This window comes from Oryctolagus cuniculus, chromosome 6, assembly GCF_051225735.1.
Source record: "Oryctolagus cuniculus isolate XC-2025 breed Fujian yellow rabbit chromosome 6, ASM5122573v1, whole genome shotgun sequence".
Taxonomy (NCBI): domain Eukaryota; kingdom Metazoa; phylum Chordata; class Mammalia; order Lagomorpha; family Leporidae; genus Oryctolagus; species Oryctolagus cuniculus.
In genome coordinates, this window is record NC_142872.1 from 14554743 (window position 1) to 14576578 (window position 21836).

The 21836-nt window shown below is 39.9% G+C and overlaps 1 protein-coding gene across 24 annotated transcripts in view; it reads left to right on the forward strand.

The window, feature by feature from the left end:
• Positions 1-21836, forward strand: part of CSNK1G3 (casein kinase 1 gamma 3) — a 137265-nt gene that overhangs the window by 98932 nt on the left and 16497 nt on the right. For 11 of the 24 annotated variants that reach the window (XM_051843350.3, XM_070076049.2, XM_051843354.3 and 8 more), the window contains 4 exons: positions 5499-5594; positions 9629-9724; positions 19359-19465; positions 20002-20025. In XM_051843350.3, the coding sequence (XP_051699310.1) occupies positions 5499-5594; positions 9629-9724; positions 19359-19465; positions 20002-20025 (323 nt within the window). The remainder of the gene's footprint in view (positions 1-5498; positions 5595-9628; positions 9725-19358; positions 19466-20001; positions 20026-21836) is intronic. The other 13 variants (XM_070076052.2, XM_070076054.2, XM_070076056.2 and 10 more) reach the window with 4 other exon arrangements.

Below are 21836 nucleotides of genomic sequence, written 5' to 3' on the forward strand. Positions count from 1 at the left end.
ATCGTACCATGCATCTTCTTGGACCACAGTGGAATAAAGCTGGAAATCAACAACTCAAGCATCTAGAACATATGCAAACACATGGAGAATGAACAAAATGCTCCTGAATGAACAGTGAGTCATAAAAGAAATCAAAAGAGAAATCAAAGAATTTCTAGAAATAAATGAAGATGAAAGTACAGCATATCAAAGTTTCTGGGATATAGCAAAAGCAGTGTTAAGAGGAAAGTTTTAGCAGTTGGTGCCCACATCTAGAAATTGGCAAGGCACCATATAAATGAGTTATCAAAGCATCTCAAGGATCTAGAAAAACAACAGCAAACCAAACCCAAAACTAGTAGGAGAAAAGAAATAATTGAAATTAGAGAAGAAATCAATAATATTGAAATCATAAAAACAATACAAAAGATCAGGAAACGAAGATCTGGTTTTCGAAAAAATAAAATTGACACACCATTGTCCCAGCTAATCAGAAAAATGAGAGAGAAGACCCAAGTAAATAAAATTAGAGATGAAAAAGAAATGTAACAACAGACAGCACAGAAATAAAAAGAATCATCAGAAATTACTACACAGAGCTGTATGCCAATGAAGTGGGAAACCTACAAGAAATGGATAGATTCCTGGACCCATACAACCTGTTTAAATTGAGCCATTAAGACATAGAAAAACTAAACAGACTCATTACCAAGACAGAAATTGAATCAGTAATAAAGACCCTCCCAACAAAGAAAAATCCAGGACTGGATGGCTTCACTGCTGAATTCTAGGAGACATTTAAAGGAGAACTAACCCCAGTTCTTCTCAAATTATTCAAAACAGTTGAAAAGGAGGGAATCCGCCCAAGTTTTTTCTATAAAGCCAGCATCACCTGAATTCTCAAACCTGGAAAAGATGCAACAGAATAAGAGAATTACAGACCAATTTCCCTGATGAACATAGATGCAAAAATCCTCAACAGAATTCTAGCTGATCGAATCCAAAAACACAACAGAAAGATAATTATCCTGGACCAAGTAGAATGCGTCCTTCAAATGCAGGAATGGTTCACCATTTGCAGATCAATCAATGTGATATATCACATTAACAAACTGAAGAACAAAAACCATATGATTATATCAATAGATGCAGAGAAAGTATTTGATAAAATACAGCACTCTTGCACGATGATAACTCTAAGCAAATTGGGTATAGAATGAACATTCCACAACACAATCAAGGCAATTATGACAAACCCACAGCCAGTGTCCTATTGAATGGGGAAAAGTTGGAAGCATTGCCACTGAGATCCGGAACCAGACAAGGATGCCCATTCTCAACATTGCTATTCAATGTAGTCCTAGAAGTTTTCATTAGAGCCATCAGGCAAGAAAAAAATATCAAAGGATACAAATTCTGAAAGAGGAACTCAAACTATCCCTATTTGTGGATGACATGACTATATACATGTAGGGAATCCAAAAGATTCCACCATGAGACTGTTGAAACTCATAGAAGAGTTTGGTAAGTTAGCAGGATATAAAATCAATACACAGAAATCAACAGCCTTTGTACATACAGGCAATGGTATGGCTATGAAAGAAGTGTTTTGTTTTGTTTTGTTTTGTTTTTTTGACAGAGTTAGACAGTGAGAGAGACAGAGAGAAAGGTCTTCCTTTTGCTGTTGGTTCACCCCCCAAATGGCTGCCATGGCTGGCGCACTGTGCCAATCCGAAGCCAGGAGTCAGGTGCTTCCTCCTTGTCTCCCATGTGGATGCAGGGCCCAAGCACTTGGGCCAACCTACACTGCCTTCCCGGGCCACAGCAGAGAGCTAACTGGAAGAGGAGCAACCGGAACTGAATCCGGCACCCCAACCGGGACTAGAACCCCGCAGGTGTTCTAGAAATAGAACCCCAGCGCCACAGGTGGAGGATTAGCCTAGTGAGCCATGGTGCTGGCCAGTATGAAAGAACTTTTAAGATCAATCTCATTCACAATATCTACAAGAAAAAATTAAATAACTTGGAATAAATTTAACCAAGGATGTCAAAGATCCCTACAATGAGAATTACAAAACATTAAAGAAAGAAATAGAATATACAAAAAAAAAAAAAGGAAAAGTCTTCCATGTTCATGGATTGAAAGAATCAGTATCTCAAAATGTCTATTGTTCTAAAAGCAATTTACAGATTCAATATGATACCAGTCATAATACCAAAGACATTCTCAGATCTAGAAAAAAATGCTGAAATTCATATGGAAACACAGGAGACCTCAAATAGCTAATGCAATGTTATTAAAGAGAAATAAACCAGAGGCATCACAATACCGGATATTGAGGCAAACTACAAAGCAGTTATAATCAAAACAGCCTGGTACTGGTACAGATACAGATGGATAGAGCAGTGGAACAGAATAGAAATGCCAGAAATCAATCCAAGCATCTATAACCAGCTTATATTTGACCAAGGAACTAAGGCCAATCCTTAGAGGAAGGACTGCCTCTTCAGCAAGTGCCACTGGGATAACTGGATTTCCACATGAAGCACAACCTCTAGTTTCCCCTTACACAAATATCCACTCAAAATGGATTAAAGACCTAAATCTATGACCTGATATCATCAAATTATTAAAGAACATTGGGAAATTCTGCAAGACATTGGCACAGACAAAGAGTTCTTGGAAAAGTTCCCAGAGGCACAGGCAGTCAAAGCCAAAAGTAACAAATATCATTACATCAAATTGAGAAATTTTTTTTTTAAGATTTATTTTATGTATTTGAAAGACAGAGTTACAGAGAGGTCTTCCATCCGCTGGGTTCACTCCCCAGATGGCTGCAATGGCTAGAGCTGTGCCGATTCGAAGCCAGGAGCCAGGAGCCACCTCCATGTCTCCCACGTGGGTACAGGGGCCCAAGGGCTTGGGCCATCTCCTACTGCTTTCCCAGGCCATAGCAGAGAGCTGGATTGGAAGTGGAGCAGCCGAGATTCGAACTGGCTCCCATATGGGATGCTGGTGCTTCAGTTCAGGGCTTTAACCTGCTGCGCCACAGCACTGGCCCCAAGAAGATTCTTTACTTCAAAATAAACACTCAGGAAAGTGAATAGGCAACAGTCAGAATGGGAGAAATTATTTGCAAACTATGTAACTGATAAAGGATTAATAACCAAAATACATAAAGAGCTCAAGAACCTCCACAACAACAAAACAAACAAACCAGTTAAGAAATGGGCCAAGGGCGTAAACATATTTTTCATAATAGTAAATTCAAATGGCAAACAGAGACATGAAAAAATGTTCAGGAACACTAGCCGGCAGGAAATGCAAATCAAAACCACAGTGAGGTTTCACCTCAGGCTGGTTAGAAGGGCTTTCATACAGGAATCAATAAACAACAAATGCTGTCAAGCATGTGGGGAAAATGTACACTAGTCCACTGTTGGTGGGAATGCAAACTGATAAAACTACTATGGAAGACAGTTTGGGGATACCTCAGAAATCTGAATATTGACCAACCATATATCCCAACCATCCCACTCCTGGGAATTTACCCAAGGGAAATGAAATCAGCAAATAAAAGAGTTATCTGCACCCCCATGTTTATTTCAGCTCAACTCACAATAGCTAAGACATGGAATCAACCTAAATGCCTGTCAACTGAAGACTAGATAAAGAAATTATGGGATATATACTCTATGAAATACTCCACAGGGGGGAAAAATGAAATCCAATCATTTGATGAAATCCGATAATTTGCAACAAAGTAGATGAATCTGGAAAACATCAGACTTAGTGAAATAATCCAATCCCCAAGGGACAAATACCATATGTTCTCCCTGATCTGTGCTAACTAATATAGCACCTAAAAGGAAATCTGTAGAAGTGAAATTGACACTTTGATAAGCAATGACTTGAAAAGCCCTTGTCTCACTATCAAGGAACAACTTTTTTTTTTTCCTTTTCTTTATACTATTTGTTGAACTCTTTACTTAACACAGAGTTAATCATATGTGTATAAAGTCAATTGAAAATAGGTCTCAGTAAAAACTAAGAGTGGGAATAAGAGAGGGGGGAGGAAGTTTGTAACTGTAAAGCTGTATAGTTCTGCATAGATTCCTATGGACTTTTAAGGGTACAGTTTAAAAACTTGCCATGAGATCCCAAATCTCATTAAGCTGGGTGGTAAAAACACCATCTTAAGTGTTACAATGACCATATTAATTGATAAAGTGATCATATAGATCAGATTAAGTATTAAAAGGATGATATAAATAAAATCAAATATTGGTAATAATAATAGATAGAAATAAAAAGGAGAGGATGTTCCAACATGGGAAGGAGTTCACTCCAAGACTCATAGAATATGCTTTAAATAGCATGCTGACCTCAGAATCAGCCCTTAAAGCATTCTGGTCTGGCTGAAAATCTCATGAGAGCTCTTCTGGCATGGGAAGCCAAGACACTGGCAAAAAAATGTCCTACATCAAGGATCTCTGTGAGAAAGACTCCAGTGGAAAGCAGTATCCTTCAAAGAATGATGTACTTTTCTCTGAAGGGAGGAGAGAACTTCCACTTTGCTATTGTGTTGACTAAATACTGACAGAGATTGTGGATTCAGAAAGGTTCCATAGCCTTGGCAGCTTGTGTCAAGAGCCTTGGGTGATCAATGATGTCATACATAAAAGTGTTCATTGTTAAATTAACACCAGGAGTCACCGTGCACTTTCTTCCCATGCAGGACTTCTGTCCTCAGCAAGTCGTATTATGAGAATTAACTGTAAAACTTGTTCCCAAATAGTTGTGTGTGTGTATGTGTGTGTGTGTATGTGTGCAAGTTGTTGAAATCTTTGTTTAGTTTAGAGTTGGTCTTCTGTGTATAAAGTTAATTTAAAATTAATCTCAATGGAGAATGGGACTTTTGGCCAGGCCAAAGCCAGGAGCCAGGAGCTTTTTCCAGGTCTCCCACATGGGTTCAGGGTCCCAAGGCCCTGGGCCATTTTCCATTGCTTTCCTAGGCACATTAGCAGGGAGTTGGCTCAGAAGTGGAGCACTTGGGACTCAGACTGGTGCCCGTATGGGATTCTGGCACTGTAGGACACTGTGCCAGCCCTATCTTTAGATATTTATTTATTTGAAAGGCAGAGCTAGAGAGATGAGAGAGAGGGATACCTTCCATCAAGAGAGAGTGAGAGAGAGCGGTACCTTCCATCTAGTGGTGCACTCCCCAAATGGCCCCAAAGGCCAGGTCTGGGCTAGGCTAAAGCCAGAAGCTTCATTTGGGTCTTCTATGTGGTTGGCAGGGGCTTAAGCACGAGGGCCATCTTTGGCTACTTTTCTAGGTTATTAGGGAGTTGGATTAGAAATGGAACAACTGGGACACAAACCAGTGCCTAAAGAGGATGTTGGTATTGCAGGAAGTGGCTTTGCCCATTAAGCCAAAATGCCAGTCTCAGCTAAATGATATTAATTAAGCAATGTTAAGTAGAATGAATTGATGCTCATTCTTATTTCATTGTAGCCTACTCCAGTGGGTGCAGTTCAGCAGGATCCTGCTCTGTCGTCTAACAGGGAAGCACATCAGCACAGAGACAAGATGCAGCAATCCAAAAACCAGGTTTGATGCCCTTCTTAGATATGGAATATGCTCACTTGTCCCAAGAGTAAACCACTTAGTTTTCTTCAGTAGTTAAAATAGATCATACACAATTTTTTCTAATTTCACAATTTCTTAGTTTAATAATACATTAAAATCTTTAATCATAAATTCCTGACTAATGGCATAAGTTAGTTTAAACTTTATGCAATGTTTGGTGTCCTATTAGGGTGAAGATATTTGTATACACTATTGAAATGAATTTTAACAGCACTTGATCTTTTTAACTATAGTCTAGTTTAATTCAACAAATTATTTACTGAGTTCCTACCATCTAAAAGCTATTTTTGCATGTGTTGTAGGAATGCAGAAGAAAAGAAGATGGTATAACCTATATGAAGTTATTTTTTAATAAGTGACTAAGAGCAATATTGTAGTTAAAATTCACTCAATCTTTGGAATCAGATATACATGGATAGGTGGGACCCTGGGCATATTAATTTCTCACAGCCTCAATTTCCTCTCTGTAATTTGGAAATAAGGCGAGTTGATTCCTAGTGTTTAGCAAGCTCTCAGTAACTCCCACCTCTTGTGGCTGCTATTATTGTCATCATGATTACTGAAATAAATGCTCAACCTTCTGTGTTTCAAAGCTCAGTAAGCCAGCCATCTCATATGGAACAGACTCATAAACTGCTTTGGGGGCATCTGTAAAGATTTTCTGAAAAGGTAGCTTTTGAGATAAGCCTGAAGGATGAGTAGAATTTTTAAAGGCAGTTTAAGGAATAAAGGCATTTTGGTGAGAGTAAATAGTATGCAGTGTGAAACAGAGTTTAAACGTGGTGTTTGAGGAATAGCAAATTAGTATAGTGTGGTTGGTGCACAGAGCAGGCGCAGAGAGAGTACAATGAGCTTGCATAGACAGAGACCGATGGAAAGTGAAAGCTTCTGTTTCTTGGGTGGAAAGCTGTTACATTTTTGAGTGGTGATTAAAGTGTGAGTTTCTTGAAGCCATCTTTGACTTAAAATTTTTACTATCATCCCGAGTTTAAATATACATGAATTTTCAGTCCTACTTCTTTTTAGCTTTTTTTTAAATATTTATTTATTTATTTGAAAGAGTTACACAGAGAGAGAAGGAGGCAGAGAAAGAGAAAGGAGAGAGAGAGAGAGAAAGAGAGAGAGAGAGGTCTTCCTTCTGCTGGTTCACTCCCCAAATGACTGCAACGGCCAGAGCTGGGCCATTCCGAAGCCAGGAGCTTCTTCCGTGTCTTCCACGTGGGTGCAGGGGCCCAAGGACGTGGGTAGTCTTCCACTGCTTCCACTTGAGACTTCCCAGAGACTTGGGAAGTCTTCCACTTCCCAGGCCATAGCAGAGAACTCGATTGAAAGTAAAGCAGCCGGGACTCGAACAGGTGCCCGTATGGGATGCTGGCACTGCAGGTGTTGACTTTACCCTCTATGCCACAGTGCCGGCCCCCTGCATCTTTTTGAAGAAGGGTAGTATGTTGTGCTTTTTAACTCTGACAGGTTTTATTCCATCAAATTTCAATTGAGGATTAAGACAAGAATTAGAGGAAAGAACACCACTTGTTTAGAACCATAGCAAAATAACATGCTGCATTTTAGGGAATAGTTTACCATATTCTGTAAATGATAGTCAATATCAAACGATCACTTTAAAACATTTGACTTAGAAATATTGGAAGCTTAAGTGTTTCATGAGTAAATTATTTTATATATAAAATATAGTTAGTTGATGGCTTGAAGCACTCTGATATTAAACTGGCTTTAGAAAGAAATGGCCCAGCAGTCTAGACTCAAAAGCTTGTGTTTTATAAGACAGAGTTCATTTCTTGATTGCACTTTAAAGAAAATCGATTGTTTTCTCTAAATTCCTTGAGTTGAACTGTTAGTAAGAAAAACACATTGTTGTATTAAATATTTTTTTAAAGATTTATTTATTTCCTTGAAAGAGTTACACAGAGAGAGAAGGAGAGGTAGAGAGAGAGAGGTCTTCCATCCACTGGTTCACTCCCCAGTTGGCCACAACGTCTGGAGCTGCACCAATCCAAAGCCAGGAGCCAAGAGTTCTCCCACGTGGGTGCAGGGGCCCAAGGACTTCTGCTTTCCCAGAGCATAGCAGAGAGCGGGATCAGAAGTGGAGCAGCGGGGTATCGAACTGGTGCCCATATGGGATGCCAGCACTTCAGGCAGCAGCTTTACCTGCTACACCACAGCACTGGCCCCATGTTTTATTAAAATGTAAAATTTTTAACTTTACATGTTTCAGACATGTGTTGTGAGCAAGACAGGAGGCTTACTGAGGGTGGGATCCTTAGTTTATTTGTGTAAATCCCCACACACTCTGAAACTCACAAACCTATACACCTTTGCACACACACACGAACACAGACTCACACATACACACAAATATACACACACAGAACTGCAAGAAATTCTTTAAGATAGATTTATATTTGGAATTTGAGGTCTGGATATACAGATTCTCATCATGTTATAAAAGTGTAGTATTTAAAAAAAAAAAAAAACCTCTCCTTAAATATCTGTAATTCAGTAAGTAAGTTAAGTTCTATGAGATATACATAGTTTACAATCCCAAAGGGGGAAAAAAATTCTTTCAAATGATTGATACCTTTGAAAGGCCCCCAGATCAACAGTTAATAATCCAGAGTTCGTGGTTGAAGTTCAGGGGATTCTTCTGTTGTATGTGAAATGCTGCATGGATGTACCTGTTCATTTGAATGAGAAGTTGCATAGCTTTTAGTATATTTTTAGAGTTCCTTGGCTCCAGTTGCCTATTGTGCTAGATATCTGTCTCAGTGTTAACCATCGTTTTCATTCTTTCATCTTGTTTAGATTTGATTTCTTCTAATTTATTTCAGTGTAAGTTACAGATCTTCTAAGTGCTGGTTGTAAATTTGGAAAGTTTAAAGTAAATATATCGTAGAACTATAATTGTTTTGGTGACCTCGTTTATGCCGCTGAGTATGTGATTTTGCATTCTACAATTTAATTTAGAAAGCTTGGTGGCAGAACATTTATTCTCTCCCTCGGAAAGTTGCTCTGGCTACTTGCCCTTACCCGGACTCGGTATAGCCCAAAGGGCTTGGCACTTAGTGGCAAGATTTTCTTGGCTTTTGTTGCAAAAGAAAGCCAAGGTCACTGAAAGCTTTAAGGAATGAGTAATTGTGATGAGGAGCTAGGTGGTATTATTGCAAGAGAAGTAGACTCTGAGTTGGAGTCCAGGGTTGCACTTTGCTAGCTCTTGAGCTTAGGGAAGTCTGAGTGGCTTCATCAGTAAAATTCGAGTTAGACTGTCCATCTGAAAATGAAATAGCACCTGTAAAGCAGCTTTTGTAGAAGCCAACCATTTTTTTGTTAACACTGTCCACATTAAACTTGTTTCATAAAAATGGATTCCTTAATTTGAACCTGATAAGAAGAGATTAAGAAAGCAAAGGGATTTATAAGTAGGATTGCCACTTTTTAAAAAAATTGATGTTTTCAAAGAGCTTTTGCTGTTTTTTCAGTTTGCTGGCACAATCAGAAACAGGGTATTAAGTGAGAGAGAACATTTTTCTAGAATCTCAAGTACAGCTATTTAAGGTCTGTCTTTCTTACCTTGATGAAATAGCCCCTCATCAGAAAGCCAGTGGGACCTCTACTGTGGGCCTTTCAGGGCCTTCTTGGTGTGTTGGGAGTGCTGTCTTGGGCACTCCCTCTTTAGCTCCCTGGTTGTTTGTTGACATCATTTATAGAATTAAAGCACAGAGTCTGAGATCTCTACAGTCCTTTTAGTTCTGAAATTTTAAGGTTCAATTTTGTTTTTGTTGATCATTGCCTAGTTTAACAGTTTAATTGAAGTCTCTCCACATGCCATTTGCAAAAGATAACGACACTGATGATTCAGAATAGTAAGATTACCTTAACTTTCCTTTTATACATTTGTTTTTCACATTGTGAGGATGAGCTGTTTAACATATTGGGTTTTTCTTCTTCCATGCATGCCACATGCATGAAACACATGGCAGTCGGCAGACCCCAGGGCAGCTTGGGACTCCCAGCAGGCCAATCCCCACCATGTGAGAGCTCACCTTGCAGCAGACAGACATGGTGGCTCGGTACAGGTATTTTCTGATTTTTGCATGAGTGCTTATTCCCCAAATTTATACAACTAACCCTTTTTTTGGAACTCGTGGCATGATTTCATATCCTAATGGAAAGCTTGTTGCTGAACTCTATCTATAATTCTATTCTTTTGTTATTTAACCAGAAAACAAAGTTAACATGGTCGAGAAAGACCACCAGAGATACTAAGATTTTGCCTTTGTTTATTTTTTACAAGTATATGCAGTAGTATTTAAGTCATATTTATAACAAATTAGAAAAACAAACTGTATTACTTAAATATATTAAATTTTTTTTAATAATAAACTCAGTTTTTAATGCCTTAAGTAATTATATGTTTTCCCTCACATTGATTTTACCTTTTTCAGTCTCAAGTCAGTTAAGTAGATATTTATTTTTTATCTTCAGTACTCAGAACTTACTTCCTGATTCAGTCAGATAACATGATCTTAATTTTTCTAAAGGCATTAAATTTTTTTTTTTTAATTTGAACGAGTGAGACACACAGAGAGAGAGAGAGAGAGAGAGAGAGAGAACTCCCATCGCTGATTCACTGCCCAAATGCCTGCGGTGGCTGGGGCTGGGCAAGGGCTATGGCTAGGGATAGGCTAGAGCCAGGAACTTGAACCTTAATCCACATCTTCTAAGTGGGTGGCAGGAGCTCTGTTACTTGAGCCATCACCACTGCTTTCCAGAGTCTGCCTTGGCAGGAAGCAGATGGAGTTAGCAGCTGGAGCCAGGCACTGAGTCCAGACATTCTGTTGTGGGACAAAGGTGTCTTAACCAGTTTCTTAACTGTTAGGCCAAATGCCTTTCCGTTTTTAATGGCATGTTAATTGTTGTAGAAGATGCTGGATAAAGAATAATTTATGTCATAAGTATTTATTAAATACTCCTCGATACACTTTGTGGACCTTTCACACAAGTTTAGAGCATTCCTTTATTTATGATTTCCTCTTTTCCTTTTTTTTATACCCCTGGGCACAGGTGCTATATTCTGCCCTCCCATGACCTTAAATTTTAATTATATGTGTGTATTGTGGAAACAGGGAAAGATGACTGTGTCTCATGTCTTTTAAAATGTCAGTTTAAGATAATGTGAATGCTTGGTTAGAGTTGTTGAGATTACAAGTGTTACCTCAGTCCATTTCATTTTAGAATCATTTTGATTTTTCCTCCATATAATTTCACTTGAAAAAATTTTCATTATTTTATCAAATTTGCATTTTTCTTGGTATGCACCAATGGATTCTGTATTTTAGATGTTATTTCTTGCTTCAGTTACTAAAACATCAGTTTGCGGTTAAGTCTTAAGAGCACACATTTTTTTCCCACCATTAAATTTTAGAGATAATTTAAAATGCATAGCCGGATATTTTTACAGAATTTATAGTGTGTGGAGTGTTTAGTAATGAGTAATGGAAGTATTTGAATACTTCTTAAAAGCCTAGGGTAAAAGACCCAGAAATAAGGGTTCCTGAACTGTAAAATTTTTGATCAACTCAATTTCTGTCATTGGACAAGCAAACGGAGCAAGTTGTATATAATTTGCACAACACAAACTGATTGTACACATTTCTGTGATGCTGAGTTTGTGTGCACACTATTCTTTCTAATGTTCTGCTCAGGCTCAGGGAAATGTGCAGCTGTTTAGGCACTATATTAGAAAGCCTTCCTACCACTTCTGTAGCTTTAACTCCAGTGTACTTCCTTAACTTCTTCCTCTTCTGTGATTCCTAAAGGGGCATCCTTGGCTCCCTTTGGATTGTCAAAGGGTGAATAATGGTTATTGGCTCATCACTCAGTCCTTCATGGTCTGTTCTTTCAGATTGTTTCCATAGACGTATTTGGACTTTGTTATTTTCTTCCAGTTTCTCTCCCACACATCTCATTTCATTCTAACATGCAAAGAAGTGATCACTTTACATACTAGAATTGCGATAGTACATAGAATAAATACATATATAAAATAAGCAATTGTATACTATTCATTGAGTTCATAAAACTGTCTCAAAATATTAACTGACTTGATTTGATGGATATCAAAATAGTTTGATTTTCATGAAAAATTTACTAAGTAGGATCATGCGTGAGTCTTGTACCAATTCAAAATAAGGACTGAATTCATTTATAATTTATATCCTACATACTTTCAAAGTTACTTGAGAAATTATAACTCTTGTATAATTTAACTAATGAAATTACAAATTTAAACTAATGAAAGGAAAGAAAATTAGCTAAAATGTGAGCTAATGTGATTATAATTGAATACTATAGTTAAAACAGAACAAAGGAAAACAGTATGTTCTATCATTTTACATGTATGATAAAAACAAGAGATAAAAGAAAAGACCTTATTACAGCATGAAAGAATTAGAGGAATTTGCCTGTTAAAGGACTTCCAAGCATTGGCTTTGCAGGAAGTAGATACTGATACTTTATATGGCAATTAAAAATATTCTCAACAAATATTAAGGGCATATTATCGGAATAGGTAGCTGGTGGGTAGTAAGGTGTGATGCAGATCTGTGATCCTCAGATAGAGCCTGCAGATGCCTGCGGTGAGGCTCTGGGTGCCTGTGGCACGTGTCTGTCCCTCACCTGTCGTTTCCTTCTTTCTCTGGACCTGATTTTTCTCTCAGTCCAGCGCTAGAAACATTGCAGGCTAGTTGGAGCTGACGTGCGGGGTGAAATCTTGCCCTTTCAGACTACAGGAGGTCCTCAGGTGTTTGTGACTCCACTTGAGCTTCGAGTAGCAGCTGAGAAGCAGAGCTTGGATTTGACTCCTTGCCTTTGCAGAGCTAGCAGAGCACACACAGACTGCCCGGTGAGGCTGTGCCTCGGAGCGTAAGCGCCACAGTCCGATTGGAATTAAAGTCCTCTGTTTTAGAGGGTTTATCATTAAACTGTGGTTTTGTGAATACTCAGTGTTTTAAAGATGCATTAGCTTAGAGGCTGCTCCTTATGAAGTGCTAGATAAGTAGAATTTATTGCTTTTGCAAATTTTAAGGAGCCTGTCTAATGTTTTTCTTCATCTCTGGTAAGTAAAGTATACAGACATAGCCAAAAGAAGGCATTACCAAATGGAATCTTTCTAATTTAATTTTATCTCTGTAGTGAAATCATGTTAATTCATTAGCAGGAAGGATATAACTACACATCTGTTGATCTTTCCCACTGAGAAGACTAAGAATGATATTTGAATGAGTGAACGTGTTTTGGAAAGCCCCTAGGGCCATTGTATGTGCCCCTCTGTGGTTCCCTTTAGAATCAATGCTGATAAATTGCCTGAGAAACTTAGAACCACCACATTAAGATTCTTAGCCATTCGTTATTGAGCAATTATCTATATGTTAAAAATTTACCAGGAGCAAGATAGAGTGTTCTGAAAGAAGAGCAGAGAGCTTTAATGACTGTTCTCATGGCGCTTTTTATCAGTAGAAAAGGCTGATAGGCAGGCACCAGGGTAAGTGGGGATTGCACAGGGTGCTAGGAGAGTCTACAGGAAGAGAACCTCAGCAGGGTTTAAAGGATCAAGGTTTCCTGGAAAAAGTGTTCTCTAAATTGAGGCTTGAAGAATCTATAGATAGTGCTCAGTGAGGAAGACAGGAGGAGACCAGAGAGGGGTGTCCCAGGCAGGAAGAGAGCACGCACAAGGTGGAATTCAGGAGTACTGGTGTGTGCTGGGAAGTGGGACTGAGCACCAGGCAGGGTGCAGGTCATGAAGGAGCTAGTCAGTCTTGGTATTAAATTTGGACTTTGGGCTGAGGATATTGTGGAGCCACCAAGAGAATTAGGAGGCAGACTTGATTGGTCTAACGTTTGTGAGGACTGTGCTGTAGACTGGATTGGAGGGAGAGAGTGTGGCAGAGTCTCGGGCCTGGAGCTGGGGAGGAAGGGTGGGTGGTGGAGATGAAGAGAGATGAAAAGGCCTGAGGAATCATTGGAAGGCAGAGTTCAGTTGTGTGTAGGGGTGAGAAGAAAGGAAGAGTTCAGTTGTTCTCCTTTTTGGTGTATTTCTGCCTAGCAAATCAGTATATCCAAAATTTGGTTTTGGGATCGCACTCGAAGCAGACAGTGTGACCTCTCATTCCATCGCAGCTGTGCACTCCCCTGTAGCACAGCGCGGCTGAACTCAGTGCCCGCTGCAGGTCTGATCCATGAAGCTGGGCGGCAGCTCCGGAGGCAGAGGGAAGGGGGCAGTAGTTACAGACGCTGCTGAAGAACGGTTGTCATAGCACAGTGTGCACCTGCTTGTTGTTGGGAGATCTCTTGCGTTTGGGCAGCCTGTGGTCCGAATCTAGGGTATCATGTGGCAGGAGGGCAAAAAGGGCAGTCACAGGTTGTGCAAGACAGGTGCTGCCAGGCACTGTTGGGGAAACCAAAGGACACTGTTAGCTGTTGTAACGCACAGTGTGATATTTTATGCAGGAGAGCATCAGAAATACAAATACAGGTGGTGTTAACAGGAAAAGGATTAGACATGTATCTTGAGTGGTAAGGAGAGTATGTGGTTCATAGAGGTGTACTGATGGAGGCCACATCTGAATCAGTTCTCACGGTCGTGCCCACTGTGAATGCTGACTTTTCCAGACCATTTCTAGAACTGCCTTCTCTGTCCAGTCTCTGAAAACTGATGAGTTACTACAAGGAACAAAACGGGTACATCAAAACGGGTACATCATTTTGTTCCTACTCTTCTGGGGGTGCTGTAATGTGCAGAAGAGAAGTTGTGGAAGGAGTGTAGCTGTCTGCCGTCACTGCAGAAATGATTTCCAGTCCACTTCCTTCAGTGTACTTTAGGAAGTTCCTTGTCCAGTTATTACTGGGAGAGATCAGTATTGTGAGTGTGTTTTGATGTTCTTTTATGATAGCATTACAATCCCATCTTCAAGGATTGGAATGCTCAAAGAAAACAGAATTCTAATCAGTTCTTCTATACACAGAAGTTCAGTTGAACATCCATCAGGGTTAATCTCTGTGCTTGGGGTCATCTTCTGGAATATCAGGAACATCAGTTAAATAACTCTTGCTATCATCTGTGGAATGTTTAAGAAAGTTTATTTCATAAAGTACCTTGGTACCATGGCACAGGTCCAGTAAACTCTGAAAATTACTCTTTCAACTCTGTCTCATTTGTTAATGTGCTTTCTTATAGATCTCTTTGAGAAAGAGCTGAGTATGTAAATAAAATGCATGATGTTTAATGTTTCCAGTGTATTTATGGAAGAGATAGAGATCTGGTGACTTAATGGAGCCTCTGCTATGCCTAGGTTATTACACTCACAGGAAATCAAATAGAGACTAGGAAGACAGTCACCTGATTTGTGTGAATTCATTAAATCTGGAAAATATGCTAATTAGCCTTTAAAATATATTGACTACAAAGATCCCGTGTTTATTGTTTAGTCAAAAGTCTGCGAGAGGAAATTATTGCAAAATTAGATCGGACAAGCATCTGTTACATGAACTACTGTGTATCTCCCTCCCTTACCTGTGGACTGTGTTCCCAGTCCCTCATCTTCAACTCTGATCAGATAACTGGAGCCTGGCTGCTTTTTTTTTCCTTCCTTTTTTTACTTGTTAAAATAAGAACTGCTCTGAGTTTCTTGACAGATTGGAAATGTCAAAAGAAATTTTTTCAAGAGCAACACGAATCATGTAAAACACCTGACTGATAATTTTCAAATGTGAAACCTCAGATTATCTGTCATTTTTCATATTCTTTCATTAAAGGAATGATCCTGATGAATAACCACTATTTCAGAGATTGCCTTATCCTAGGTCAAGTTGGAATTTTAGGAATATCACCTAAGAAGAGGCATTCTTTAGAGCATGACTTATAAAAACAATTGATATTTGCAGTTATTCCTCCATTTCTGTTCCAAAGTGCCCCACCCCAGCACACGGCACAGGTATCCAACTGCACACACTCACGTCTCACAGACAGGAAGTGCTTGTGTGTAAGCTGTGTACACCCTCCATGACTTTTAGGTTTTCTCTGGGTTACTTCAATACTTAATACAGTGTAAATGCTGCAGTTAACAACACTGTGTTATTTAGGGAATAACAAGAAAAATGTCTGTGCACACTCAATATGCACAGAGATTTTTTTTCCTGGATCTTTTATCAGTTAAATCCATGGATGTCAAACCCATAGGTAAGAAGGGCCAACTGTATTTGCTTGATTGATGTATTTAGACTTCCAGGAATATAGTGACATTATTTACAGTAAGACTTCATTTCTCCTTTCCAAAGTGACCACTCATTTTAGGTGACACAGTTTTAATGCCATGCCACACTCTTACGTCATGGTGTGGAGCTGGCGGACTTGAGGGAGGGTGACAGTAGTGCGAGGTCTTTGTTACCATGTCTGTCTTGTTCTCACTCTGCCACTCTGGCCCCTGCTTGGTCTGGGAAGGGGGAAGGAATTTGGGGAACTCTGCAAATTTTACTAAGTAAAGATGCTACTTCTTCGGGTCTGCTTTGGTCAGGCAGTTACAATGAGGCTTGGAAGATTTCAGCAACAGAAAGTGTATCCAAGCCAGCGTGAAAAGTCTTTCTCTGTGAACGAATTATCTAACTAAAAAGTTTAGGTAGTTAATATTGTTGGAAAATATGTAGATCTCGTGGTTGGATATAGAATACCTGGGTTTCCAGTTTGCAGTTAGCTGCCTGCAGGGAAAGCATGTTGGAGGAGCTGCCTGGTCCTTTCAGCAGTTGGGGGCCAGAGACCCTGAGAGAACAGAAATGCTGAACGTGTCCCTGAGGGGCCGGCGGCAGGAGCTGCTCTGGGAGCTGCTTTGCCTCTCTCCTGTAGCGGCACTGTGCCGGGGAGAGCGAGGACAGAGCAAAGACCTAAATAATGCTGAAGAATTAGAACAAATAATTGTTTTTAAATGTCTCCAGAAAGAGAAAGAAACATAGAGAGACCAGTTCACTCCAAGTCAGTAGAATGACCGAAGTGGGAACATGAGGCCCCTCACGCAGGGAGGCGGGCTTAGATTACGTGAGCTTTCCCTGGGTTGCCTCTGTAGTTGATTAACAGTTTGGCATGTCTTCAGCTGTAGGGATGAATACAGGGTTCATTTCTAAGTTTATATTCCATGTAGAGATAGCAAACTGGATTTTCATAATTCCTGAATTTCTCAGATACACTGGTTAGTTCCGAGTTTTCCAGTTACTTTCCTTTGGATGGGGGAGAGTGGCCTGTTGCTTCATACTAGACTACCGCCAGGTCCTCAAGCACAGGATGTTTGTCCTGTTTGCTCTGGCAACAGTGCCCGCTAGGAACGTTTGAATGAAGATATGACGCTCTGTGAATAATACTCACAGGTCTAGTAGTTCGCTCCCCGACTTTGGTGTCCATGCCTTTGTGATAGTAACCTTTTTTCTCGTAGAAAAAGTGAATGATAGATGGGGAAGGTAGATTAGCTTTTCATTACTATAATGAGATGCCCGAGGCAGGCCGACTTCATAAAGAGAGGATGTTTGCTGTTGCTCGGGTTCTGAGGGTTCTCAGTCCAGGGTCAGGCAGGCCACACTGGCTGGCACTCGGGTGATGGTGTGCTTGCTGATAGAGTCCTGAGGCCCACAGGCCATCGTAGGACAAGAGATAGCAGGTGTTTCTGTCTCTGTGCTTTCCTGGTTTATCCCTCCTTTTAAATCCACCAGGATTCAATTGGGGGCCCACCCTATTCAGCTGACCTAACTTTAATTTCTTTCCAGAGAACATTGACACTGGATTAAGTTTCTGTCCTTTTGGTATCATTAATTTGTGATTTTGAGGATTAAGCTGCTGTATGAGTTTGGTGGCCAGTTCTTATATCAACTATGGCAGACAGCATCAAAGACTGTTCTTAGAAGCCAGTGGTGTGGCATAAGCAGGTTAAGCTGCCATTGGCAGTGCCTACATCCCATAGGGGATCCAGTTTGGATCCTGGCTGCTCCACTTCCAATCCTGGGAAAGCAGCGGAAGAGGCCCAACTCCTTGGACTCCTACACCCATGTGAGAGACCCAGAGACCCAGATGAAGTTCCTGGCTTGGGCCTGGCACAGCCCTGGTTGTTGCAGATGTCTGGGGAGTAAAGTAGTAGATGAAAGATGCTCGCTCACTCGCTTCCTCTATCTCGCCCTTCCTTCCTCCCTCTCTCTCTGCCTTTGACTCTCCTCTGTAACTCTGTCAAATAAATAAATAAATAAATGTTTAAAAATTAAAAAAGACTCCTTAGATTTGGAGCCTGGATTCTGGGAAGGTGCTAGAGCTTTAACTGGCATACAGACCATGGGAAAAGTAACATTTTCTTTTAAAAAAAGAGAGATTTATTTATTTGAAAGTCAGAGCTATAGAGAGAGTGAGAGCAGAAGGAGAGATCTTCCATTGCTGGTTCATTCCCCAAATGGCTACAACAGCCAAGGCTGGGCTAGGCCAAAATCAGAAGTGTATCAGGGTCTCCCATGTGAGTGGCAGGGGCCCGAGCGCTTGGACCATCTTTAGCTGCTTTTCCCAGATGTGTTATCAGGGAACTGGATCAGCCAGGAGCTGAACTGGCACCCACATGGGATGCTGCATCTCCTTCTCTTTAACGCTGACTTTTCGAATAATTCAATTTTTTTAAAAAAATTTTGATGCAAAAAATTGAAATCCATGCATATTTTTCATAATTTACATTTTCCATGAGTTATTTCAACATTCCTAGTATTTCGCGCCCAAGGAAATTTAACTTTTAATTCAGTTTTCCTTGAGGATTTTGATGTGGACTGCCAAGGCCGTAAGGAGAGAAGACACTTGATGTATTGGATAGAGGTTGGTGCCCTGAGGGGAAGGTGAAGTATGTCAGAGAGGTTGGAGGCATTAGATCATAAGGGGCTTTGTCATTTGGAGTTGGGAGTGTGACTTGTTACTGTAAATGAAATGGGAAACCAACAGCTGGAAGGCATTGAGCTGGGAATTATACCCAAAGGAGCACCCTGGTTGCTGTGTGGAAAATACATTTGGGAATGGGGGCAGGGCAGCAAGTGAAAGTTGGAGTTGATAGTTTGTTGTTGTTACTTACTGAAGATTTGTCGTGACCTGGATTTAGTAATAACAGAGATGGTGAGAACTGATTAGATATGAAAACGTAACTGACCTGCTGATGGTTTAGATATGCGATTACGGTCAAAGAGGAATCACAATGAGTTCTTGAACAACTGGGCAGAGGAACGCATTGCCATTGGTTTAGGTGAGCAGTATGAGATGGAGACCTGAGCATGACGTAGCTGCAAGTGAAGCATCACTCGGGAGGAGCAACCTTATAGTTTCCAGGGAAGTAGTTCTCGATGTGGCAAGAAAGCGACATAGACGGGTACACAGAGGAGAGCTGGCTGAGAAGCAAGTAGGAGAGTTGCCTGTAAAAACTAGGAGAGGAGACAAAAGACAGAAATTCCAAGAAAGGAAGTAAGTCAGAAAGTACATATTAGCACTATTATTATATTCAGTTATGAACAACTGCCTACTAATTATTTTGTACTGATTATATTAACTCTCTTATTTAATTTTGTTTATTAGTGTATATCCTCTGACTTAGTTTGTCTGCATGTGTATGTGTGTAATGTGTGTACCTATATATGTACAATTCCTTTTCTTTACAGGTTGTAAGTTCTACAAACGGAGAGTTAAATACAGATGACCCTACTGCTGGACGTTCAAATGCTCCCATCACAGCCCCTACAGAAGTAGAAGTGATGGATGAAACTAAGTATGTTTTGCTTTTTTTTAACTAATGTTTTCTACTTAAACTGCGCATGTTTGAGATTTCTGGTCACTTAAAATTATTGCAGGAATTTTTTTCTTCATGAAATCGTTGCATGCAAAACAAAGTAGTGTGCTGAATTGTTGTAATGACTAAATTTTAACTAGTTCTGTTTCAGTTACTACTTTAACAGTATAAAGAGTTATTTTAAACCTGGGTTCAAGTTCTTGTTTAGAATTAACAGCATAGTTTAGCTTTTGATCTCTTAGGAGTATTAGTGCATGAAAGTTCTTGCTGTGTTGTTGATGATAATTGTTCCCCATAAACATAAGAATAGTTGCTAATCTTATACAATGCTGCATGGTTAAATATTAGTTTAAATTTAATTTTTAAAAATTTAAATTATAGTGTTGCTTGGAAAAAATTAAGCATGAAAAACAATGTGATAATTTCAATATGGGCTGTTTCTGATGATCTCTCTCTCTCTTTGTCTCTCTCTCTTTGTTTTCTTGTGTTTTGCTTTCTTTTGTTTTTGTGTATAGCTGCCAGAAAGTGTTGAACATGTGGTGAGTTCTCAAGTGTAGGCAGGCAGAAATAGCTCCGTTGATTTTCATTTCAAAGATACAGCATCATTTCGTGGCTTTTAAAAACAAACCATTCAACATAAAAATTATAATTGGTAAAAGTTACTAAATGTATTTGATGTCATTAACATTAGTCTGAAAAGCAAGACGTAATTAAGGAGCCGTTTTGCCTGCTGCAACTTTTTTTGCTTAAAATGCTGTAGATTTGGGGACATTTTCTAACCAAGTAGATAATATGCCAATCCTGCTTGTGCATTTGTTTTGTAACACAGGGTTTTTGTTTGTTATTTTAAACAGAAACATATTTTTGAGTTAAGTTTTCTTTTTTCCTGTTTATTATTAAGAACATACAGCAGTCCACTCCTCTGTAGTATCACTAAAACAATATTTCATTTACTAACCAATTGTCATTGCCATTAAGTACAACACTGATAACATTTTATGATAAAATATAGAAGACACATAAAAAAATCACCATCCAAATAGCCTGTGTTAATTACAGATTTTAGGGAAAATAATATTAGTAGAAGTAATATTGAATGTAGATTAATTTTTGACATATGCTTTTAGTTGTGTTACAGTGTTTAAAATACTTCTCTCAGTTTCTGTCAGTTTCAGAACAACTTTCTAATCAACCTTGGCATAAATAAAGTTGCCTTGATTAGTCAATTTTGAAACCTCTTGTTCAGATTGAAAAGGAACCTTAGCTGTAATTTCCCAAATAATGCTTATTTGTTCAGTGCGAAATGAGGAAACTTTTGTGGATGCTTCTTGAAGAGCAGCGAACAAGTATCCGTTTAAGTCAGTTTTCACTGTAGAATTTATTGCTGATGTGACTTAGTGTATTTGAGAATAAGGATGCTTCAGAAAAGCATGTATGTTAGGAAAAAGCTATGCATAAGTTTCCAAACTTTTTGCACCAAGGTGAACTTACCTATTAGTTCCATTCCCACAAGGTTTTTGAAGCACCTGTATCATCAGTCAGCGATGCACTTGTGTGTTTTTAAGTGAAGAATAAGGCAGAGTGGCTTGTGTGTTCCTGTAAGTCTCAGTGCAGTCCCAGGCAGCTCTGAAAGCACGTGCCCTGTGTGCCGGACGTCGGCTGTCGAATGTCGCCTCTGCACGTCTTTGTGGCCTTCCTTCCTCAGGAAGTTGTTGAGAACAGGAAGTGAGGGGTGCCAGAGCTCTGGTGTTCTGCCTGGTGCCTGGCGGTTCTCAGTAGCACTTCGCAAACGCCTCCTTGTTTCCTTGTGCCCACCTGCCAGTGCCGTCTCCCTTCCGTGTTCCTCCCATTCCCTGCCAGTATCCTGTGTTTTCACTGGCTGTGCTGTGTTCACGTCCTTTTCAAGATTACTCTCAGTCCAGACTACTACGTTCATCCGTCTGTTCATTCAAAATCCATCCGTATGAGATACTCAGAAATATCTCATAGAGCCCTTGCTCTTAAGTAGACTGCACACCAACAGGGGGCGCTGCAGATCATCAGCATCTCCCAGCATACCCTAGATACTATCAAACAAGTATTAACCAAACCTGTAAGAATTTGCAAGGATAAAGATTCCATCATGGCCCAGGTGATCAGAGAATGTTTGTGGCGGTGGCTTTGGAAATGGCATAGTTGTGTGCAGTTGGGGTGGGCGTGGGTAAGTATTTTTATGGGGTTGTGTCTCTGTCTGTAAGTGGTGGAGGATGGGAAGGCTGTTTGTGTAGGGATGAACCTCTCCTGCCAGAGAGCTTGGTATAGCACCAAGGCCCGCTGTGACAGAGTGCAGCCCTGCCTGGCTCTCCCAGCC